The 25348-nt window shown below is 46.8% G+C and overlaps 1 protein-coding gene across 3 annotated transcripts in view; it reads left to right on the top strand.

The window, feature by feature from the left end:
* The window catches only part of MAP2K5 (mitogen-activated protein kinase kinase 5), a 192855-nt gene that overhangs the window by 40942 nt on the left and 126565 nt on the right, over positions 1 to 25348 (top strand). For all 3 annotated transcript variants that reach the window (XM_055002633.1, XM_055002632.1, XM_055002634.1), the window contains one exon: positions 24784 to 24823. In XM_055002633.1, coding sequence (XP_054858608.1) covers positions 24784 to 24823 — 40 coding nt within the window. The remainder of the gene's footprint in view (positions 1 to 24783; positions 24824 to 25348) is intronic.

Genomic DNA, 25348 nt, shown 5'->3' with positions numbered 1-25348 from the left:
CACTACGTGTTCCCCCTTGTCCATTGTCACCCTCTCAGTTTCAGTTAACGATCGTTGTCTGCTTATAGCCCAACTGAATTCCTGTGGACAATCGTTACAGGTTAACCAAGACTGACCAGTGATTGCAGTTCACTTGTTTCCATTGACCCCAGCCGTTGGCTGGCCGGCTCATAAAATCTGTTATGCACAAAAGTGCATAAAATGAAGATGAAGTGCCTCCTCCCAGCCCTGACGACAAAAAAAAACAACCCTTCCTCCTGCTGAACTGGTACCGCAGCGAAAGTAAATAAATGAATGGACAGCAATCACAGCCTAGTTGATGAAACTGTTCAATTAAAGCACAGACATTTACATGGTGTAATTTCCCTAAATTGCCAATGAGCCCCTTTAGACACAACCAGTGTTCAAATTGATTTCAGCATTGATTTTGGCTGAAGCTGATAAATTTCTGCTTGTTAGTTAAAGTAATTTTGCAGAAGACTTTGTGCTGTGGTACTGAAGTGTTCATTTAGCTGATGGTTAAAAGAGGAGTTATTTACCGAGGGCTGCACTGTTGTTCTGAGATGCAGCAATTCCCCAATCATCTTTTACTTTTACTTTTAATTTTTTAAGCTTCAGTATCCCAATCAATAGGTGACTGAAACTGATTAAAACTTATCCAACCAGCTGCCTATGGCAGTTTAATTAGAAACGGGTTGATTCTTAAATTAAACTTGTTTTTTTGACTTGTGCACTCCTCTTGAAGATTCAGCAAAAAGTTAAGTTGTTCTTGATTAAAAATAAGCCAAGTATTTTGTAAAGAGCAAAGAGAGACTATTGCTTCCAACCGTGTAAGGGATTTGATCCAGAACGCTTGACCACCCCATGCGGGAGCTAACATTGCTTACTAAATTAGAACACTCTCAAGCTATCTCAGTAAGCTTAGGTGGAACCTGGCCACGCAGATTGGCTCTTAGTACCTGTATCCTGATTGACTTTCTTCCTGGGAACTATAAGGACAAACAGAAGTATAGCTGCTAAAATCTGCAGTTAGCCTTTTAGCATGCAGATGCTTTTCTGGCTTACAAGAGAACCAGGGGTAGTTGAAGAAGCTGATCAGTTCACAAACAGGCACGTTCTAGTTTAATAAGAGAGGCAGGAAAAGTTCTCTCTCGCTCCACGTTCCCCATGCCATGTATAATTTTATTAACCTCTGTTGTTTCCCCCTTGGTCATCTTTTGTCTAAACTTAAAAGTCCCAATGTTCTTAGTTGGATTGATTTTCCTTATCAGGAAGCTGTTATTTCTTTGTATCTTTTCTGGTGCTACAGTGCCTTTTTGAGATACAGTGATCAGGACTGTGCATATGTATGTATGTATGTATGTATGTCATTTATAGTCTGCCTTTCTCACTGATACTCAAGGCTGATTACACAGTGTGAGATTAGTACAGTCAATATCAAGGACATTTCCATAAACAATGCCATAGGGTAAATAAATACAAGTTCATCTTCGTTCTTCTGTGCCTCCACACATGGGTACTGCGCACGCGCAGGCCAGCCGCCGGAAGATTCTTCACCGCTTTCCTAGCTCCGAAGGGGCCGTTTGCCGCGCGCCTCAGCGACCGTTTCCCGCCCAAACGGTCACATGCTCCTCCAGCGGCCAACGGCCCCTTCCCCCAGTTCTCTTCTTGCCGCCGCTTGAGGAGAACGTTCGCTTGTAGCTCCGTGCTTATTTGTGTCTTTGGATTGCTTTTTTCGTGACTTGACTTCGGCTCTGGATTTGACTTCTCTTCTGCTTAGTGATTTGGACGGACTGATCTTGGTAGTGTATTTGACCCGGACTGTTTTTTGACTTCGCGTTTTGGTTTGCCCCTCGGAATGGCTTCTACAGCCCTATTTAAGCACTGCGCCCAGTGCCGTGCTAAAATGGCTCAAACGGATGGGCATAGCCTTTGCCTGCTTTGCCTGGGGGAGGAACATGTAGTCCCCACTTGCAAGGTCTGACAGGGTTTTACGCATAAAGCCAGGCAGGAGCGGTCCGCCCGCCTCAAGGCTTCACTGTGGCAGCGGGTCTTGGACGCCCCTGGGCCCTCCGAGGCGGAGAAACCCGGGGCCGCGGAGAAGGCTGGCCGAACCCCCACCCATGCCGGGAACCGGTCTCGAGCGGGCTCGGTGGCCTCTTCCAAATCGGTGGCTACATCCCGCCCGGCAGGCAAGCCGGCGTCGAGGGCAAGCTCGGTGGCGAGGTCGTCGAAGTCTCTGCACAAGTCGGCGTCGGTGAGGTCGGAACCGGGGAGGTCGGCTCCGAGGCCGGAACCGAGCGAGTCGGATCCGATAAGGTCAGCCCCGGCGTCGATCGAAGGGCCTGCGACAGTCCCGGGACCAGAAGCTGCACGGAAGGCGTCGACCAAGAGGGCATCGGTTCCAAAAGCTTCCTCCGAGTCGGTTCCGAAGAAGAAGGCTAAGAAGACCAAGCATCGCTCTCGGTCCCCTCGGCGCCGGTCTACAGAAGAGGTGGTCCTGGTGTCTCCACCTACACCATCGCCTCACCTGGACTCCCCTGACCGTCCCCTCCTCGAGGAAGAGATGCCGGATCCGGGGGCCTATGTGGTCCTGTCGAGTGGACGGCGTTCGCCAACACCGGAATCGAGCCCGGCTCCGCGTCGTCGGATCCGAGAGGCGACTAGGGATCCGTCGCCTGCACAGTCTGCCCGTAGCCAGCGGTGTTGGTCTGAGGGGAGTGTCAGATCCGAGCGGGTCGGATCCGAGCGGTCCGTGGCTGCGCGTCACCAGCAGGCTTCAGGTCTACCGGAGGCCTATCGGTGCCTGTGGAAAGGGGCTCCACCTGGCTTCAGGTCATCGGATCCAGGGCCGTCATCGTCTGGCCGTCGGGAGTGGTTGCCTCCACCCTTTCCAGGAGGGGAAGTGTCAGCACCGGCCTCTGATGAGGATGACGAGGATGCGGGGTCCGGCTACCGCTCTGAGTCGCTCTCCGAGCCATCCACGGACGACAATGTTGGCCCTTCCACCAGCTCTCCCTTCGAGGACCTGCGGATTTATGCAGACCAAATGGCCCGCATGTCCAAGGCCTTGGAGATTGACGTGTCTTCTGTGGTCCCGAGGACAAAGGACAAGTTGTTGTGCAGAATCTATGGGGAGAATCCGGCTACAGTAGGTTTTCCTATGTTGGAGGGCTTGGAGGAGATCATCGACAAGGTCTGGAAGTCACCATCTGACCTGCCTGCCACGTCCAAACGCATCGAACAGATGTATAAGATTAAACAGGGGACGTGGCAGTCTCTCATCAAGCACCCTCCGCCGTCATCCCTGATAGCCGAGGAGATTCAGCACAAGAGGTCGGGGTCCTCCTCCGTCCCGCCGGATAAGGAGGGAAAGAAGATGGACGCACTGGGTAGGCGTCAGTATTCGGTTGCTGCTTTAGCCCTCCGGATAGCCAATTATCAAACGATCATGGCGGGCTATCAGCTCTACCTCTGGGAGAAGCTGGCGACCTATGTCACTGACCTCCCAGCTGACAAGAAGGCGGTGGTGTCGTTGCTGCAGACGGAGGCAGTACGATTGTCAAAGCAACAAATGAATGCCGGGAGTCATGCAGCTGACACGGCTGCTCGGGGTATGGCGTCAGCGGTGCTTCTGAGGAGGCACTCGTGGTTGCGGTCGACTGCCCTCCCGCAGGAGGTGAAGGCCAAGATCGAACGTCTGCCCTTCGAGGGTGACTCCCTCTTCTCTACCACCACCGACGAGGCGCTTAAAAAGAAGGAGGAGGACCGGCAGACGGCACGCTCCCTGGGGGTCACCCCGGCGGACAGGTCCACGTTCAAGCCTCGGTACTCGTCAAGGTATAACCCCTACCAGTACCGCAGCAGATATCAACCCCGTCCATTCTATCAGCAGTACCCTCCCTCGCAGCGCCAGTACACCCCAGCGCAACACCAGGGCAGGAGGCGTAGGCCGTTTAAGCCCCGATCGTCTCAACCGCCGCCCCAGCAAAAAGATCCGCAAGGGGCTGGAAGGCAGTTCTGAAGGCCCGGCCCTGCGGCAGCCCTGAACTTTTCGGACAGACTCAGACCTCTCTTGTCTGAATGGGAGTCAATAACATCTGACTCATGGGTCTTAACGATTGTTGATAAGGGGTACGGGCTGGAATTCACTGAACTGCCGATGTGTACTTCACCACTAAGGGCGGTGAATAATACCTTAGTTGAGCTGGAGGATGAGATTAGGTCCCTCTTGGCTAAGGGTGCTGTGGAAGAGGTGCCCTTCGTGGAGTCTGAGAAGGGTTTCTTTTCCCGGTTCTTCCTGGTCCCTAAGAAGGATGGGGGTCTACGTCCCATTTTGGATCTTAGGGGCCTAAATGCCTTTTTAAGGGTGACCAAGTTTAAGATGATCACACTGCCTGCTGTAATTGCCCTTTTGAAGAGGGGGGATTGGTTCGCTGTCCTGGATTTAAAGGACGCTTATTTCCACGTGGGGATCTTGGAGGAGCACAAGAGATTTCTGTGCTTCGTTTACAAGCAGCGGGTATTCCGTTACAAGGTTCTCCCCTTTGGCCTTTCCACAGCCCCGCGTGTGTTTACCAAGTGCGTGGCCCCTGTGGTGTCCTTTCTTCGAGAGCAGGGATGTACCATCTACCCCTATCTCGATGATTGGCTTATAACGGCGGGCTCGGAGGCTAAGCTGCTGCAAGATGTGGCATTGGTGTTAGACACTTGCGAACGCTTAGGCCTCCTGGTGAACTTTGAAAAATCTAAGCTGACACCTAGTCGTATTGTGCCTTATATTGGGGCAGTGTTCAACTCATTGGAGGCCAAGGCTTTATTGCCTCCAGAGCGGGCACGGTCCTTGAAGGGCCTGGTGTCCTTGTTTAAGCGAAACCGTTTTCAACCAGTCCGCATGATTCAATGCTTGCTGGGGCATATGGCTGCTGCCACCCCGGTGGTCCCTTTTGCGAGGCTGCGGATGCGCCCGCTCCAGAATTGGTTTGTAAGGAGGTACAATGCCTTACAGCATCCTCCGACTGCTAACTTCTCTGTCCCTAGGACCATTATATCCTCTCTTGACTGGTGGTTGTCGGATGTTAATTTGTTTAAAGGGACCCCATTTGGTTTCCATCATCCTGAGTTCTCGGTGACCACGGACGCCTCTCTACAAGGGTGGGGGGCTTTCTGTGAGGAGCTATGTGTTCAGGATGTGTGGTCTGAGAGAGAAAGGGGTCTCCATATTAACGTGCTTGAACTGAGGGCTGTTCGTTTTGCACTTATGTCATTCACAGCGATCTTGCAGAACCATCAGGTGCTGGTGCAGACGGACAACACTACTGCCATGTATTACCTGAACCAGCAGGGCGGCACGGTGTCCATGACCCTCTGCAGGGAGGCCACGCTCATTTGGGAATGGGCGATCAGGAATGGGGTGACGCTTCGCGCCATTCATGTGGCTGGCTCGGACAATGTACAGGCGGACACCCTCAGCAGGGTGCACATGCTGAATCACGAGTGGGGGCTCAACGCAAAGTACGTTGGGCCGATCTTTCGGAAATTGGGTCGCCCAAGCATAGACGTGTTTGCGACATCGGCGAACACCAAGGCCGAGATCTTTTGTTCTCGGGCAGGGAGCGATCCCCTCTCTATTGGGGATGCCTTCCAATTTACTTGGGCCCGGGGACTACATTACATGTTTCCGCCTTTCCCTCTCATACCCAGAGTGCTATGCAAGGTGGAAAGGGAAAACACGGACTGCATCTTAGTGGCTCCGTTCTGGCCACGGCAGCTCTGGTTCCCGAAGCTGCTGGAGATGTCCGGCCGTGCTTACCTGGCCCTTCCGCCCCGGCGGGATCTCCTCCTGCACGGGAAGCTCTTCCACCACGAGCCCAGGAAACTACACCTGACCGCTTGGCGGATTCGACCCCGTCCCTAGGCTTCTCTGAGCCAGTCGAGAGGGTCCTGTTGAACGCTAGGAAACCCTCCACCCGGCGTACCTACGAGTCGAAGTGGAGTAGGTTTGAGGCTTGGGCCGCCTCTAGGAAGGTAGAGCCTCTGTGCACCCCCTTAGGAATGGTCCTGGACTATCTTTGTGTTCTGAAGGACTGGGGCCTTAGTGTGGCGTCTCTGAAGGTGCACCTTGCGGCCATCTCTGCGTTCCACGACCGGGTAGATGGCTGCACGGTTTTTTCGCACCCTCGGTCCCGCCAGTTTTTGAAGGGGATGCTTAATCTTTACCCGCCTGTGTCACCCCCTGTGCCCCAGTGGTCTCTCTCCCTGGTCCTGGCTAGACTGATGTTGCCCCCCTTTGAGCCTCTGGCTACGTGCGCTCTGGACTTGCTCTCCTACAAGGTGGTATTCCTCGTGGCTATCACTTCTGCCAGACGGGTCAGCGAACTGGCTGCTCTTAGGGCGGACCCCCCGTTCCTTCGCTTTCATGCGAATAAGGTGGTCTTGCGACCGTGTCTTTCGTTCCTGCCCAAGGTGGTGTCAACCTTCCACCTTTCGCAGGAGATTTCTCTGCCTGTGTTTTTCCCTGAAGCTTCTACTAAAGGGGAAAAGGCCCTTCACAGTTTGGATCTGCGGAGGGCACTGGCTTTTTATTTGGAAAGGACAAGGGTATTCAGGAACAGTCCCTACCTTTTTGTATGTTTTGGGGCAAAGGATAAGGGCCGCAGGGCATCTTCTCAGACGGTGTCCCGTTGGATTGTGACAGCCATTGTAAGGGCCTACGCCACGGCTAAGGTGGACTGTCCGTTGGGTGTCAGGGCTCACTCCACACGGTCCCAGGCGGCATCTTCGGCACTGCTCAGGGGTGTACCTTTAGCTAATATTTGCAGAGCTGCAACTTGGTCGTCCGCTGATACCTTTGTACGACATTACGCTGTTGATGTAAATGCCAATGAGGATGTGGCTGTAGCTAGAGCCGTCCTCCACTCCTTGTTTCCCTAGGGGTATGCTATTAATCTGCTCCAATGGGGAAGGCTGAGTCTCTGTATGTAGTGTATATTATATATATGTATGGGTATATGTACTTGTTCGATGTTGTGGGGTTGGTATGTTTCCACTTGTATATGTGTGTATATATTGTTGCTCTTTTTTCTGCTGTATAATAAAATTGAGTTGGATTTCACCCCACCTTCCTTATTGTGTGAAGCTTGGTACTCTCCCATGTGTGGAGGCACAGAAGAACGAAGATGAAGACAGGGTTAACATACCTGTAACTTATGTTCATCGAGTTCTTCTGTGCCGACACACAACCCTCCCTCCTGCCCCGCTGTGAACTCCAACGCAGATTGCTGTACTTTTGGGCTATAGTTTTAGTTGCTTAGTCGGAGTTATGGCTCTGTGTGTTGGATGAGCGGCGGCAAGGGAGAACTGGGGGAAGGGGCCGTTGGCCGCTGGAGGAGCATGTGACCGTTTGGGCGGGAAACGGTCGCTGAGGCGCGCGGCAAACGGCCCCTTCGGAGCTAGGAAAGCGGTGAAGAATCTTCCGGCGGCTGGCCTGCGCGTGCGCAGTACCCATGTGTGTCGGCACAGAAGAACTCGATGAACATAAGTTACAGGTATGTTAACCCTGTTTTTAGGAAGACATAGCATTAGCAAGAATCCAATACAGAATTGAGGAAATGCTGAAACAGAACATAAGCAATTCTAGGACTGACATTAGACAACATGACACATAGGTAGCACATAGGAGCACATGTTTAAAGCAACAGATAGTGTGTAAGCCAACATAGTGGTGACGTCTGTGGTCCCTAACTCATTAGTGAAGCATCTGAGACCCCAAATGTGTTTGCGTCATAGATGCTGTTTTGTGATACTGTGATATTGTGATACTGTTTTGTTTTCAGTCAATTCCCTAATAAACCCCAACACGGAATTTGCCTTTTTCATCACTGTTGCATACCAACGCAACATTTTGGTCAAGCTATCCATCATGACCCCAACAGCTCTTTCCTCATCAGTCAGTTACCAGTTCAACGCCCATCTATATGTATTTAAAGCCGATTTGTTGCTCCAGTGTATATCACTTTATACCACTACCATTGAATCTCATTTGCCACATTGTCACCCATTCCCTCAATCTGAATAGATCCTTTGGGAATGTCTTCATAATCTGCTTTTGTTCTCACCATTGGGAATAACTTGGTCTCTTCTGCAAACTTGATGTCCTCGCTGCTCATTTCTAATTCCTAATAATTTATGAACAAATTATTGTTCCCAAAAATGATGCCTGTGGAACCATACTCACTGTTTATTGTGAGTACTGTTCATTTATCCCTACAAATCGACCCCCCGCCCCAGTCCAAACCAGAGAGCACAGCCTGGGCAGAGCCACGAGGCAGAGGCTGGTACTCACAGGGCAAACCAACCTCTATTGGGATGGAGCCCATAGCATCAGAAGCGATGGGCTTTTCAAACCACGCTGCTTTTTCTGGCACCAGAAGGGGCCAACACCACCTGGGCCATCAGGGCTTTTGCAATTTTTTTTTAAAAATCATCAATTTCATATCGCTATATTGACTTATTATTGTAGTAATAGGTGCAGCAGGTTCTCTGAATTTCCAGCTTTCATTTTTTTAAAAAAATGTAAGCCTTTAGCCCTTTTCCTTGTATAGATAGAAGGGAAGAGACATATCTCCAGAATGGAAGGGGTCAGAGACTTACTTTTCTTTTTAATGAGAGCTGGGAATTCAGAGAACCTACTGCACTGATTAAGTGAGATGAAATTGACGATTCAAAAAAAAGATTGACAACAAAACCAGAAGGGAGGGAAAGAAAAGTGGGGGGAGGAGAGTGGTTTGATGATGGCCAATCATTGAAAAGTGGGTGGGAGTGGGCAGGGCAGATAAAATCAAAACAAACATTATGCATAAGGGGGGGAAATCAACTGAAAATCAGCTTTTAAAAAAAAGATTGAGGTAATAGTGGTCCCAAAAGAACTGGAAAACCAGCGGGGGGGGGGGGGCGGGGGGGACAAAGTGAAAACCAGGGCTTTTTTTCAGCGGGAACACGGTGGAACGGAGTTCCGGAACCTCTTGAAAATGGTCACATGGCTGGTGGCCCCGCCCCCTGATCTCCAGGCAGAGGGGAGTTTAGATTGCCCTCGGCGCCGGCGGCGTGGGGGGCAATCTCAACTCCCCTCTGTCTGGAGATCAGGGGGCAAGGCTGCCAGCCATGTGATCATTTTCTCCTAGGGCAACCCACTGAGTTCCACCACCTCTTTTCCCAGAAAAAAAACCCTTGTGAAAACTAAAGGCAAAAAAAAATGCATGTGGAAATCAGGGGAATAAACTAAATGGGGCCAGAACTGCCAAAAAAAAAAAAACCCTGTGTGGAAAGCCCCAGGGTTAATATTTCTGATTTTATCTTTCTGAATTTCTAGTTTCTCATTTTAATTCCATTTGTGTTCTCTGTATATTCCTTAACCGCTTGCTTTAGTGCTTCATTAGCCTGTAGGAAGGTTCTCGCTGCTTCCAAGTGGGCCATTTCTTGACTCAATATGTTAAACCTATTGTTCCTGAGGAAGCTTTTGAGGGCACGTCTTTCAGGAGGCCTTGCTCCAACCCACGTTAAAATCCAAGCCAGCAACTTTACAACTGAGGGGCTGCAGAAGAGATGTGGTTTCTGCACATCACGTTCCTGAGGCCAGTTAGTGGGAATGTGGGTTCTGTTTAAAGAGCAAAGCCATATTTACATGGCTACATGGCTAGGGACCACATGCAGTAACAGTGGTGTGATGGAAATGAAGTGTCACTGGTTGGCTGACTTAAGAGTTGTGAGCTGCTTCACACAGCAGATTTTTAGGTGTACAGCAGGGAGGGAGGTTCTAGTCCATTCCTCTGTTTGTTGTGCTGGATATCCATTTACTGGATACGTGCCTGTGCGTTAATGCAAGGGAGCATTAAAAAGGCGATTCCATACTTGCGGTCTGAAATGGACAGTTGTTCTGTTGCCCCAGAACTCTTCACATTTCTGGACTCTCCGCACATGGAGCACAATGGAGTCGTTGGAAGAGTTTACATTTTAGACGCAAGCGTTTCATCTGTGGGCCAGAGGGTGCCTTCAAGTTAATAACAAATCATTTTGTGGTCATCATTCAAGCATCTGTGGTGGGATTTTGGACAGAAGAATGATTGGCATAGAGCCGGGGCTTTGGATGAGCACAGCCCCAATGAACGCTGCTCTTTATTAGCACCGCTCACTTCTGAATTCCCTCTTTTTAGTAGCTAGCGAGCCAGGCTAATGGGCTTGCCTATTACAGGCAGCAACAACAGTCACAGTGCTAATTTCCTGGAAACCATTGGAATTGCTTCCTTTTTAGATGGCTGTTTCAGTATGTGAAAACATCATCATTAAAACTCCCAAACTCTGGACATTAGCACAGAATAGAGTGCTAAATCTCACATGCCTAAAAAAAGGGCCTGAAACCAAATCTGAATGCAGTTTTGCAATTTGCAGCGTTTCGTTTGCAGCTGGTGACCATCCTATCACTGCACAATGTATAATGTTTAGAGAAATTGAACTTACTGTGGGTGAGGATGTGTCAAGTGGGTTGGGGTTTTTTTCAACATCAGTGGGGCATTGCTTCATTTTTTAAAAAGGTTTTAAATTTAGGCGTTGTTACCATGGAGGTTTATCACTGATGGTGATAAACATGTCAGTAGCTGCCTTGCAGTACTGTTACATCCTATAATAGAGAGAACACAAGTGGGGAACCAGCAAGGACTTGCAAAAGACACCTAATTCTCCCCTGTATCCCTCTCTACACTATTTCCCTCTCTCCTCTTTCCGGAAGCCTCATATCCCCTCCCCTTTCCCTGCTTCCTTCCCACCAGCCTTCTTTGTCTCCCAGTCTTCAGGTTCTATTATTTATTTAATTCATTTATACTTTCTTCTAATGGGGACCCAAAGCAGCTGCTACTATTCCTCTCCTCCATTTTATAATCACAACAACCCTGTGAGGTTGGTTAAGCTGAGAGTGGGTGACTGGCCCAAGGTCACCCATTCATGGCAGAGAGAGGATTTGAACCTGTGTTCTCCAGATTCTAGTCTAACACTATTTACCATTACACCACTCTGGCTTTCGTGTGGGGGCTGCTGTTGAATAATAGTGAGTTGCCAGATGGCCGGAGCTAGGCCTGCATAAGTTATGCAAGTCATGTGGTAGTGAGTCCCCTGGTGGATGCCTGACCTTGATAAATCCTTCTTCTGAAATAGTGGGGAGGGAAGCATTGTTAATCAGCAAGATCAAAATAGCCCTAGGGAAGGCCCTGCCTACTACCCCTGCCTTTTGCTGACAGAAACCAAAGCTTGAAAGCTTCCAATATTGTTGTGGTTGCCTAGAAACCCCCACAATAACCACTGAGATCTCAGAAGGCATTCATTACTTGTAGCTACAGGTAGTGTTTCTATCTTGGGTTGGTTTTAAACCCCTTCCCACATTTTTTCAGGTTTCAGATTTTTCTACAAACCTGGAGTTTTTCACAGGTTTGTTGCAAGATCTGGCTTGTCTGTTCCCAGTTTCCAGATTTAAATATCCACAGATGAGGTCATGTTGAAAATGAGATATATCAACAAGTGGGGACCCGTGAGTAGCTCATGGGACAATTCCCTCGCTAGTCCCTGATTTGTCTTCTGAACACCTCCCTCCCACCAGACACTTTTCTGTACTCTTTGTTCTCACTTCCACCTCCTTCTCCTCTCATCTTTTTCCATCAACCATACACCTTCCCCCTTACACCTAACTCTGGTCTGCCCTCCCGCTTTACCCTCTTACCTTAGTCTGATCTCGCCATTTAGCTCACCACCACCCCTCCTCACTGCTTGTCCACCCCCTTGGCATTCTTCCCACTTACCCCTCTCCTGGCTGCCTTGCCCACCAGCACCCTCCTCACTGCTCTGCCTGTATACCAACCCTCTACTCGCCAGCCTGCTGGCACCTTTTGAATTCTAACACATGGTTTTGTGTTCAGCCACAAAATGGCTGCTGCAGGAGGTGGAGCCAACCACAAAATGTAGGGCAGTGAGATTATGCAGAAGCTCTGCTTAACAAGATGCTTTTTTAAATGGAAATGTTTTAAAATATTTTCCGTCATACACACATCTTACCTTCAGTCACACAGTGAAGATCCTTGTGCTGTGGTGTCAGTTGCTGCTAAAACAACATTTTAAAAAATCTGTACAGTCAGGTGGTCTCTGGTAGCCAATCACAAGCCGTGCAGGGCAAATGCCCCGTCCAGTGTGGCGCAGGCTTCCAGCCTCCCTTGCAAACCTACTTGCCTCCAGTGTCATTACTTCCATGTGTGTGGGAAGGGGGAGGCTCCTGCCCCCCCCCCCCGCTGCAGTGGTGGTCTCTTTATGAGTTTTAACCCACCCCTTTTTGTGAAAGTTTCAGATTTTTCTGCAAACCTGGAGGTTTCCATCAGTGTGGCCCTGATCGGCAGATTTAAGTATCAACAGATGGGACCACAGATGAGAATTAAATGTATTGATATTTAAGATCTTTATAGATCTAGAGGAGTTAACCGTGTTAGTCTGTAGAAGCAAAATAGAAAAGAGTCCAGTAGCACCTTTAAGACTAACCAGGGCTCATTTTGAGGAGGAACGCACAGGAACGCAGTTCTGGTATTTCTCCAAAAAGGTCTCATGACAGGTGGCCCCGTCCACCTGATTTTTGGCCATTTTGGGCCCGTTTCAGCCTGGATTGGGGCTGAAACGGCCCAATTTGGGTCCGAAATGGCCAGGATCATAGCCAAAACAGCCAGGATTGGTCCCAAAATGGCCAGGATTGGGCCTCTGATGGGTGGTGGATCACTCTCCCACTCAGCAGCAGCCCAATACTGACCATTTTGGGCCCATTTGGGCCATTTTCAGCCCCTTTTTGCCATTTTGGGCCAAATTTCAGCCCTGAATGGCCAGGATTCAGCCCAAAACAGCCAGGATAGGTGATGCCAGGGGGTGTGGCATATGCAAATCAGTTATGCTAATGACACACTTCTGGTGATGTCAAGGTGTGTGGCACATGCAAATGAGTTATGCTAATGTGTTATGCGAATGAGTTCCTGCAGCTCTTTTTCTACGAAATGACCCCTGAGACTAACCAACTTTACTGTAGCATAAGCTTTCGAGAATCACAGTTCTACATCTGACGAAGAGAACTGTCATTCTCGAAAGCTAATGCTACAGTAAAGTTGGTCAGTCTTAAAGGTGCTACTGGACTAAGATCTTTATAGCCACCCTTCTGACTCACAGAATGTTTAGGGCAGCTCACGGCAATCCTTATAACAACATATAAAAGCAGCGAAAAAAAATCCTAGTAATGCACAAAATCAGTTACCAAAGACAACCATTCACTAAGTCTGAAAACCAAACCAATGCAACTTGTTAGACAGCTAAAATGCGGCTAGTTGAGGTGAAAAAGGTGAAATGATCAAAGGAACGAAAAGAGACAATAACCAACCGAGTAATCTGTTTCCTGGCCTGACAGTGGCACTCAAATGCAAAAGGCCTTCTTGAAGGAAACAGTCTTAAAACATTGGTTGGCAAGGAGGGACCAGCTGCAGATCCCTGAGGGGGCACAATAGTCCAGAACTGTCATGAGTCAGCCCCAGCCCCGGCTGGCCACCTTACCTATTGCTTCAGAGTCCTCCTCAGAAGATGAGCAGGAAGGGCCAGAAGGGTCTTCTCTAGAGCCAGAAGCCCCTGCAGAAGCTATTGGAGAGGAAGAGCAGTCAGAAACCACTGCTGCTGCTCCAGGAGGAATTCAGCAAGAACAGCCTGGAGCTTCTGCAGAGACTGTCAGGGATGAGGAACAGCCAGAAACCTCCACAGAGGCTGTAAGAGACAAAGACTCCCACAGGGCAAAAGCGAAACCTGAGCACCTGGGGCCAGCTGAAAGGAGGAAGCATAGAGATAAGTCAGCTCTGTTGGATAGGCGAAGAAGCGCCCGTTTACAGGCGCAACACCGAACTGAATTGTTAGAGAGAGAGGCAACAGCTGTTCCTCATTAGGACAGCATAAAAGGAAGACGCCGAGGAAACCAAGCGTGGAAGCAACTCAGCTCGCCACTCCCTGCTACCAGAGCTCTACGCCTGGACGCTCTTGCCCTGCCTTGTGCCCTGCCCTGCTGTTGGATTGGATTTTGACCCCGGCCTGCTTTCTGACTACTCTTCTGCCTGCTCCTCTCTCTGACTGACATATTGGCTCTGACACCTGACCTGACTCCTGGACTACTGACTTCCTGCCTGTTGTGTTCTGCCCTGCAGTACCAGTGGGCCTCCTGCCTGCTGAGCCCAGCCCTGTGCGCGACAAGAACTGTGATGCTACTTGTGAAATGGCTTAATCTCTCTTGGCCTTCTGCTGGACCCCTGAGGTTGGGGACATACGGAGGTGGACCTCTGATGATTTCGGTATCCAAGTAGGCCTGCTTGGAACGAGGTGATTCTTCAGAGGCCGACGTCCAAGCATGTTTAGAGCTTTAAAATTAGCATTGAGCGCTGTGAATTGGCCCAGGTTATTAACTAGAAGCCCGTGCCAATGAATCAAAAAGAGGTATAATACGTTCCCGGTGCCTTGCCCCTACCAGGAGTCTGACCATCACATTTTTTCATATTCTGAATATACTTCAAAGGCAGCTCCATGTGAGCATGTTACAGTAGTCTAGTCTGGGTGGCACTAATGAGTAGCCATAGCTTGCTCTCTCCTCTCCAGGAGGAGACATGGTTGAGGAACCAGCCAAAGCTGATTAAAGGCACTTCTGGCCACAGCTGGCAATTCTGGAGTAGCAGCAGGTTTTGAAAGGGAGAGCAACCCCATTCAACAAGGTTTAGCTTTCACTTGCACACTTCACTTTTGGTAACAAAAGCAACGAAACGAGACGCCTCCAAAAGCAGATAGAAGTTATTCAATGTTTCTCAGTACACACAGTCTTCACATAGACCTATACATAAAATGCTATCTGCTTTTGACAGTAACAGTATAAGTGGTTTGTAAGTGGTTGATAAGTATTTCGTTAGCACGTCACGTTTCATTGATTTTGTTACGGGCTTTTGTGACTCTCCGTATTTACTAGATCACTTTGGGGACAACACGATTATCTGTCCTGGCTGAACAAAGCCTCAGCAGGCTTTTCATACTGGTTTCTTCTTGTTTGGACTTTAACGGAGTTCTTGGTTTGCTTCTATATAAGGCAAAAGTCTCAGTCCCTTCACTGAGTCTTGTCCCCTCTCTGTTAATCATACATATATTTAGTTAGCCAGCCTGCCTGCCTGCCAAGAATCCCCTCTGGTGTCTTTTCCTGTGCTTTGAGTGAGGGGGTTCCTCACTCATGTAAGTGTACAGGGATGTTTTAAGGTTCCGAACAATGCTTTTTAAGATGGCTTTCTTGTCTCCCTAGAAACTCTCTTTATTCATGGGCTCTTTGTTGTGTTGTAAGATTTGAAACCATAAAAGTCAATGCCATTTGACAAGGTTTTCTTCACCGCCTTCCCTGCTGAGGTTGGTGTTCTGGGTTTCTTCTTCTGAGAGCTGATCTTGCTAGTACAATGTATAAATAGCCTGTTCCATCAAGTCTTCCGGGAGGAAATGCTGAAGGCTTCGCTCAAGTAATGTGTGCATTCATCTGATTACAGAGTTTGTCTTTCCATGCCTGAAATAGCCATCTTACCAGGTCTGGGCACATTGCCCTCCAGTCTCTACAGGGAAGGATTTGGGTTTTCTGTGGGGTTAGGGTTGTTCACAGTTATACAAAAAGGACTTTGCCCACATTGGTCTCTTCAGGGATTCAGACGGCTGGGGTATTGTTCATAGTCAAGACTAATAAAGTATTTGAAATGACTGAGACAGTCCTGCTTAAAAACTTTTCTTTGTAAACAGAAGTAGAAGTCTGTGTAATGAACACGAATAGTAACAATTCAGCAAAAGAATTTTGCGGTTCATTTGCCTGGTGGTCAAAAGAGATATCTTTCCCAGGGGTCATTTCATAGAAAAAGAACTGCAGGAACTCATTAGCATTACTCATTAGCATATCTTATTAGCATTTGCCACACCCCCTGACATCACCGGAAGTGTGTCAGAAGGCAACACCCACCCCTCAGGCACCTTTCCCCAAAAATCTCCAGGTATTTCCTGAAAATAAAGCAGAATGAACTCAAAGCAGCTTACCCTCCTTTGGAGAGCCAGCCCCAGCAGCCCTACTTGCACAGACGCACTCACTCACTCACTCACTAGTCACGAATGAAAATAAAGCAGCAGAATGAATTGAAGCAGCTTACCCTCCTTTGGCGATCCAGGCCCAGTAGCCCAGCTTGCACTCACTCACTCCCTCTCTCTCTCTCTCTCTCTCTCTCACTCACAAGCCAAGAATGAAAATAAAGCAGCAGAATGAATTGAAGCGGCAGCTTACCCTCCTTTGGCGATCCAGGCCCAGTAGCCCAGCTTGCACTCACTCACTCCCTCTCTTTCTCTCACTCACAAGTCACGAATGAAAATAAAGCAGCAGAATGAATTGAAGCAGCTTACCGTCCTTTGGCGATCCAGGCCCAGTAGCCCAACTTGCACGCACGCACTCACTCACTCACGAGTCATGAATAAAAATAAAGCAGCAGAATGAATTGAAGCAGCTTATCCTCCTTTGGAGGGGAGGCAGAGGGGAGGAAAAGGAATCACGTGAGCGGGCCCAAAACCCACATGACCACTTTTTAGCTCTACCAGAACGCCGTTCCGGCACGTTCCCCCTCCAAACGAGCCCTGATCTTTCCTGTAGGTCATTTATACAGGTGATGCTGTTTGAACATTCCACCAAGTGCATTGCACCTGTTCAGCCCACCTGTTCAAGTCAGAAAAGAAATGCTTCTGCGTCTTATCCCAAGACGTAGGAACCAGTCCTATAGAGGTTTAGGAAGTTGTGTGAGATTGTAAGCCACTTTGAGTCTTGTTTTACAAGAGAAAAGGAAGAGAAAGTGTTTTAAATCAATACAATTTTAAAATTAATATACTAGGGAAATGGTGATGGGAATATTAGCTACAATTTTACAGAACATGAGTGTGACTGCGCCAGTCGTGTGAATTAGATCTTTGGGAGAGAGAATGGGCACTGCCCACTTTTATTGTTCTTTAATCTTTCTGAATGCATAAGCGAGGGAGATTGGAGAGGGGATTAAATGTGGCTAACATGGATTTGGAGTGTTTTAAACGGAGCAACTTGCCATTCTGATTTAGAAGTGATGCATTTGTGTTCTGAGGTGGCATAGACATACCATTTTTGTCACATATACTCTCGTTATACATGTGCGTTCTAGTGAACTTTGTATAACCTTTAATGTAGTTTGTTGGCAAAGTTGTGGGGAAACACAGATGTTCTTTTATCTTTGCCAACCAATTAAAAGCGGTTGGAAAAGGAGAGATTAATCATTTTTTAATTGTTAAGAAGAAACAAGTATATTCTCATTATCTCTCTTTTCAACATCTTCTAAAGATTTGTAGGGTCTTATCCATGTAGATATACAATATCATCATATTTGGCTTGGCCAAAGATCATGTGACTGAAAATCTAAAGAATCGGCTAAATCTAAAACCAATCACACTTTTGTGTTATTGTCACATGTAAGAGAAAGATGTCTTTCTAGATAGTGAATGGTCTCAAAGAAATGCTTCACTAATGAGTTAGGGATCATAGACTTCACCACTATGTTGCCTTATGTCCTATCTATTGCTTTAAGTATGTGCTCCTATGTTGCTTTAAGTATGACCCTGCTGGGTAGTTCTATGTTGTCAATCCTAGGATTGCTTATGCTCTGTTTCAGCATTTCTTCAACTCTGTATTGGATTTTTGCTAATGTTATGTCTTTGTAAACTTGCATTTATTTACCCTATGACATTGTTTATGTTAATGTCCTTGATACCGACTGTGCTAATCTCACACTATGTAATTCGCCTTGAGTTTCAGTGAGAAAGACAGACTATAAATGACATAAATAAATTTAGTATAAAAGGATGTTACTAAGATAAGAAACTAGGATTTTAATGAAGGAAATCTCATGCAGAAGATTCAGATGAAAAATGTATGTTGGAAATTCCATTGCATTTCATAATAGGACGAAGTATGATCTGATTTTAAATCATTCATTGCTTTAATTGAGAGATGTTAATAGATTTACTTATTATTGCATGCGTATTTTCATCAATCATTGGATTCATTTTAATATGCCATTATATTTTAGTAGCTTGCTGAATTAAAAGGATTATGGTTCATTTCAGTAAGCAATAATGAGTTAAATAGGAAGAATTCACACAATTTATTTGTATTGGGAAGCAGATTCTCAAAGGATGATCTCTGTTTTCAAAGCTTATCTGAAGCTGAAAGCTTACCCAGAATATGAGATATAAATCTCCAAACTAGACAGCTTAGAAGCTCTAATGGGGTACAAATAAATCAATCTGCTACAGAGGGACCATGTGTGGGAGCTTCAGTAAACTATAACTGACTAGCTGTCTTCAGTTAACCAGCTTGCAAGTTAAGTGATAGCCAGTTGAGGTCTTTGAAGTAGTGGCAGCCTCCGGTGCCCTCACTTAGGCTGGTTTGGTCCTCCATAGCTAGAGCATGTGCCATATCTAAAACGGCACCAAGTGTATGGATTATTCTACAAGATGAAGTGTGAAGGGTCCCCTACTTCCCTCCCTAAATTTTGAAAAATTTACATTAAGGGTGTTGTAGAGAGTAGCTGTGTAGTAAACTGGGGTATTTTGAAAGTTCCATGTTGGATGTTTATGGTTATGTTTTTAAATTTTACGTGTTTAGATTTTTCTGTAATTCTTAAGAGATGCTGGAATACCCAGAGGTTCCGCTCAATTCATATTTGCCAGTTGTGAACAGAGACCTAATTTTTCAGTCATCTGTTCAATAGTGTATTGATATATTGGTGGGTGCTTGGCACATTGTTTTGCTGTATTCCTTTCTAATTATGCCAGGAGTCCCCAGCATGGTGCCCGTGGGTGTCATGGCACCTATTGATACCTTTTCTGGTACCTACAAAGTGTTTTTAGAAAGGGGGTGGAGATAGGGCTCTTGTAGGGCTTGTGATTGGCCACTGGAGATCTGATTGGCTGTGCAGATTTAAATAATGTCCTTTCAGTGGCAAAGTTGGTTTTATTCTATGTATTGTCGAAGGCTTTCACAGCCGGAGAATGATGGTTGTTGTGGGTTTTCCGGGCTGTATTGCCATGGTCTTGGCATTGTAGTTCCTGACGTTTCGCCAGCAGCTGTGGCTGGCATCTTCAGAGGTGTAGCACCAAAACACTAACAAAACACTCTACACCCGACAATAGCCCTGCGGAGAAAATTAGCACATCAAGCACCAATCCATATGCAAAAGAACCTCCTCAGGATACAGTAAAGCCTCCCGCCATTAGCATTCCACACCCTGGGAAACTCTTACAGGATGACTCAGCTCAACCCCACCCCTCCTGAGTAGATATAAATGACCTGCCAACACCTTTTCCACACTGTGACACTGAGAGATCTCTGTCTTTTGGTGCTACACCTCTGAAGATGCCAGCCACAGCTGCTGGCAAAACGTCAGGAACTACAATGCCAAGACCACGGCAATACAGCCCGGAAAACCCATAACAACCATTGGTTTTATTCTCTTTCCCAGTGTAGTTTAGTAACCCTTCTTTGACCCTGTGCTTAGGCTTCCTCTGTGGGCTTCCTCTCGCAGCATCCATTTTGTGCTTGAGCCTACCATCCTGTTTCAGAATTTCAATGCTGTCCACAGGCTCAAAAAGGTTGAGAACCGCTTAAACTGTGCAGTGTAGTGCAACTTACTTTTTGCATATGCATGTTTTCACATAGCCCAATTGAGTTCTTCTACCCCCACCATCCCTTCTGAGTAACCGCCCCACTCAGCAGACAATTGTTTAAATAGGCAATTAGATCATTCACAAATCATATAAAATAGTCATCAGTACATGCTGTGTTTCAATAAAATCATACAATTTGATGTTAATCTTCGTATTCTTTAGTGTCGCTGATGGCCACTGATCAGATTGAATTGTCTTTGCTCATGCCTGGTTTTGAGAAAACCCAATGCAAACCGGTTGAGCAGGCATTCATGGCTACTCGACATGAACTGGATAGATGAAGCGATCAGCTCACATCTTAACAATACCTTCAAACACAATAAGGCTTGCTCATATTCACAGAAAAATTCACCGCATCCCTAGTAATTCTAGCGTGGGAGCTACTTTGGACATGATGATATGGCAGCAGCAAGTCTAAAAATAAAGACAAGTACATATTTTTAAGCAACTCATCTTGATTATTTGCCATGATCTGAAAAATGTCTGCAGACACAAGACTCTGAAAGTACACATGGAGCTCACCTGCTTCCCGTTCACTTAACTGGAGGGAGCTGATTGACACAGATAGTCCATTGCATGTGAGGTGTTAGTGCCTGCTCTGGAACGAAATGAGAAGCCAGGACACGTAGGAGCTGTGTGCGAGAACACCTGTGTCCACAGGGCTCTAGATCAGGGCAGTTGGTCAAAGCAAGTTAGCAAGTGTATCAGCGCTAATCATAATGTTGCTACTAACAGGCAGTCTTTCACCGGAGAGAGTTGTTATGTTTTAAAAATGAGATTACTGTGTTTGTTTAATCTCAACGTTCTGCCAAGGACTCGGGGCATCTTCCTCTCCTTCAGGTTCTCCTAGGGACAGCCTCATGGAGTGGGTTATGCTAGGAATGAGTGACCTTTGCAAGGTCACCCAATGAGTATCCTGGCTGAGTTGGTCTCCCTGGTTCTCATATGACACCTTAACCCAGACCCATTAATTAATAGTTGCTTTTAGTCATTTTTTCCCCCAGCTGCCAGTCTACAGCTTTGGGGGAAGAGGAACCCGGTAACGCATCACTTATTTGTGCAAACCATAACTTGAATGTCCAGTTTCAGGTTTTAATTTACTTAGCGTTCAAGGGAAAAAATGTTTCCCCCGCAAACTCATTGGGACAGGTAATTACTGCAGCAGCTACAGCCTAATTTGAAGTGTTAGCTGTTAATTAAAACACTGCTGAGGTATCCGGTTTCCTTTTGGTGTAACCAAAGCTCCCATTCAGACTCCATTAATCACTTTACAATTCATGCGCTGGGGGGAAGGTCAAGACAATTGAGATGCCATGGTGGTCAAGAGTAAACAAATTTCCTTTCTTCCAGGTAACATGCCACTTGCAGAAGCCAAAGGATGCCCTGCTCCCATGGGCAGGGAATCTATTTTGCGATTCCTTTCTTAGTGATAATTAAATGTTAAATTGCTACTGTCAATGCTCTGTAAACCAAACCAGGTATTTGCTCTTTGCTGGAAATTTAACCCAAACTTCCACGGATGAATTGGCGTGCATCATAATTAAATCATCAAGTCTTCCCCTTTTAATTCACTTGGAAACAGGAGACCACCACCCCCCTCCTTTTTTTCTTCTTCTTCCATGAGAGGATCGACTTTCTTGACAAGCTAATTAAGTTGCCAAACTGCCCAGCGCAGTACATATTAAACTAACAGACGTTAAGCATGCTATCTCAACTGCTTGTTTTCTTATCATTTCTGCTGATCTGAAAGTCAAAATGTTTTGCCACTGCTGGTTCATCCCTAGTTACCTTCTGGTTCACATTACCCTTCTCCGTTCATTGAGTCTGCCTTCAGAGTCAGCCTCTCCATTACCATTTTGGAGAAGGTTTCCCTTTGCTGTTCCTAAATGGGGTTGGAGAAAATACTTATTCTTTGGGTGCATTTGTGGTTTTGTGCGAAATACTCTTTTTTAAGATTTGTCATGGATATTGCAGGTTAGAAAAGCTCCTGAGCTCAGATTTCTTTAAAAAGAGAGTCCTTTTTGCAAATGAAAAAGGAAACCTAAAGACATTGAATCTAGACAAGACTGAGGTGATGCTACTGGGAAATGTGAATGTTCGATGATGGAACTGATAATGCCGGTTCTGGATGTCTGTCTGTCTGAACCACCTTTGCTTTTAGATGAGCAAGTTGGCATTGCCACTTGCAACGTCGTTCATTATTTCTGCCTTATTCGAAAACTGTCCTCCCATTTTGACTAGCTGTCCTGGTACAGGTTTCTATACCCTCTAGGCTGGATTACTGTAATGCACATTGTATGGGGCTATCCTTGAAGGTATCCTGAAAACTTGAATTGGATATCCATCTTTTCATGGGTTTGGGGCCATTGATTGTGCGTGATTCCTCCTCTGGAACAACTGCATTGACTTCCAGCTTGTTTCCAGACTCACTTCAAGGTCTCATGTTTACCCATTACGAGGAAGCTCCTTTCCCTGTGGAAACCCGCTCTGCAATTTGGGCCTGTGCTAAATCTGCTAATGCTTCCATCAAGATGTATCTTCCTCACTGAGACCTCAGTCTGATATAGTTGTGGCTTTGGAAAGACTGATCTGAGAAGCGTTCTTTTTCATAGTCATAAGCAGGGCTTTTTTTCAGCTGGAACGTGGTGGAACGGAGTTCCGGCACCTCTAGAAAATGGTCACATGGCCGGTGGCCCCGCCCCCTGATCTCCAGACAGAGGGGAGTTTAGATTGCCCTCTGCGCCAGCAATCTAAACTCCCCTCTGTCTGGAGATCAGGGGGCGGGGCCACCGGCCATGTGACCATTTTTGCCGAGGGCGATTTAAACTTTAAAAAACTCCCCCCTTGTTCCAGCTAACCCGAAGTGATGTCATTGTGCGGTCCTGAGTTCCACCACTGAGTTCCACCATCTCTTTTTCCAGAAAAAAAGCCCTGGTCATAAGTGACCCTGTTCAGGAAAGTGAGGGGATGAGAGGTAACAACAGGGGTAGTGATTTTCTGTTGAGGGGCTTGTGAGTGGTCAACTCTTTGCTTTGGGGGGTGGATATTTTGTACGCTGCTTTGGTTAGGAAGTTTTTTTTAAAAAAATACTGTTTTTGCTATATTCATGTACACATATAATAAATATATATATATATATAAATATTAGGATAAAGCTGCTAAAGATGCAGTCTGGGCTTCTGGTCTGCCAGGTGCTGAATAGTCTCCCTGTTCTTGCAGTCTCAGGCAGGCTTGTTGAACAGTTGGTGGGCCACAGTGCGTGGTTAATGGGCTGTATTCAGCCGGGGCAGGTGGCAGTCACACAAGTCCTGCAGAATTAGCTTACATATGTGTTGGGTTTGTTTCTTTTAGGTCACTTTTACATTAAAAAAGGCCTCAAGGCAACTTGCAACCTTTTAAATCATGACATAACAATAAAGCATCACTAAAAATAATACAAATAGTCAAACATTAGTATAGAACAAGCGAGGGGCCTGGTAAGAGTCACAGGGGTATCTCGTTTTATGCTCCCCCACTATTTTCGCTTTCCCTTCTCTGAAAGTCTCTATAGCCTCTCTCCTTTTCCTGCCGCCTTCTCTCCTTTTCACCCACTCCCAGCCAATGTTCCATGTATTGCAGTGCTAGAAGATTCACAAACCAATATTCCCTAACTATATAGGTGGTCCCATGACCGCTCCCCTTTTCCTGCTTCTTTCTCTCCTTCCCACACACCTGCTGACCTACTTTTATCTGCCCCTCTGCCTTCAGTTTTCCATCCTTCCCCCTCCCCCGGCAGCCTCTATCCAGTACAACTATGGCCCAGTTGTGCAGTGTCGACTATTAGGACAGGCCCAGTTGCACCTTGGGAATCCCACAAGGACCTGCAGGGGGCACCTCATTATTCCCCAGACTATTTCCCACTCTATTTCCTCTTCCCCTTTTCCTGGCAACCCCTATCCACACCTTTCCTTGAGTCCATCCATCTTACTCACCCACCCACCAACCTTTTATCTGCCCTCCCACCCATTTTCAACTATGGTTATTGTTTCATTTATACCCCACCTTTGTCCTCAGTTGGGGCCCGAAGCAGCGTACATCATTTTTCTCTTCTTTTTACCTTCACAACAACCCTGTAAGGCAAATTAGGCTGAGAATGTGTAACTGGCCCAAGATCTCTCAGTGAGCTTCTATGGCAGAGTAGTGATTTGAACCTGGACTTCCAAGATCCTAATCTGAAACTGGTTTTCATGGGGTGGCTGCTGTTGAACAGTAGCAAGCAGCCAAGCCTGGGGAGTCATGCAAACTGTGTGGTAACAAGTCGCTCGGTGGTTGCTGCCAGGCTTGACCCCAGCGATAAGTCCTCCCTCAAAGGCTGAAGCAGCTCTGGAAAGGGCCCAGCCCCCTCCCTCTGTCTTTTACTGAAAGAAACCAAGGCTTGAAGGCTGGCAGTACTGTATTGTTCCCTAGCAATGCCTACTGAGAGCATTTGTTTCTTAAAGCTGTAAGTGCTGCTTCTGTTATTTTGGGTTTGTTTTTAACCCCACAGAGAGAGAGAGAGAGAGAGAGAGAGAGAGAGAGAGAGAGAGAGAGAGTGGATTTAAGAATTAGATTTATTGATGCAGTGCAGCAATCCGTTTTCAAAAGCAGAAACCAGGGCACAGTGTTACCTGTTAAGAGCTTGGGAAAGTGGCCCGGCGCTCAAGCTATAATAACTGTGGCATCAGGCTGAACTCCCGGGATCGAAAGCTGAGGTACCATCCGATCCCAGAGAAGGCCACCTGCCCCATCTCGGAAGGCTAGGAAAGTGAAAGAACGCCTGATATGGTGCTAGTTATTTCATACAAACTACAGTTAATGAAGAAGCAGGATCACTTAAGTTGGCTTTAGCTGCAAATCTTGAGACCGTTACATTTCAAAATGCAGATATCCTCCTAACTGACATTTTTCCCCCAAATGCAGAGCAAGCCATGTCCCCAACGGGAAAATATTAGCAGTCAAGGTAAGCCCTTTTATAAATCTGCATTTTAAAATAATTTTTCTACATTTTTCGATTATATGCAATAATGCAATTTAAAACTGTTTCTCTAGTAGATTGTATACATTTCCAGGCCAGTGCAAAACCTGTCACAGATCACACTTTTGTAATGATGAACATGGCAGAGTTCTCCTTATCCTCTCTTAGCACCACTCCTTGCTTGGCCATACACAGAGAAGAATTTGTATGCACAGCAGAAAGACATCGCAGTTGAAGAACTAATTATAGTTGGATGGCAGTAATAAAATGACGGATAATCGTGGTCACCAGAGGAACATGCTGCACCAGCTGGTCTGTTGATACCTTCAGTGTTCCCTGAAGCATATTTTTACTTTGTTCAGTTGACTGCTGAAATGGAGGCTTTCCGACCCACTTTCATGTGGGATCCTTCTCTTCCATTTGTAAAACGTATGGACGTTCGGGCAATTAATTTTTTAAAATGTTCTTAAAGTTGCCTTCAGTTGGATTGATTTTTTTAAAATTCCGGAA

Source organism: Eublepharis macularius, chromosome 18 (assembly GCF_028583425.1).
Source record: "Eublepharis macularius isolate TG4126 chromosome 18, MPM_Emac_v1.0, whole genome shotgun sequence".
Taxonomy (NCBI): Eukaryota; Metazoa; Chordata; class Lepidosauria; order Squamata; family Eublepharidae; genus Eublepharis; species Eublepharis macularius.
The sequence above is the reverse complement of the archived record's forward strand: the minus strand, read 5'-3'. Positions and strand labels throughout refer to the sequence as shown.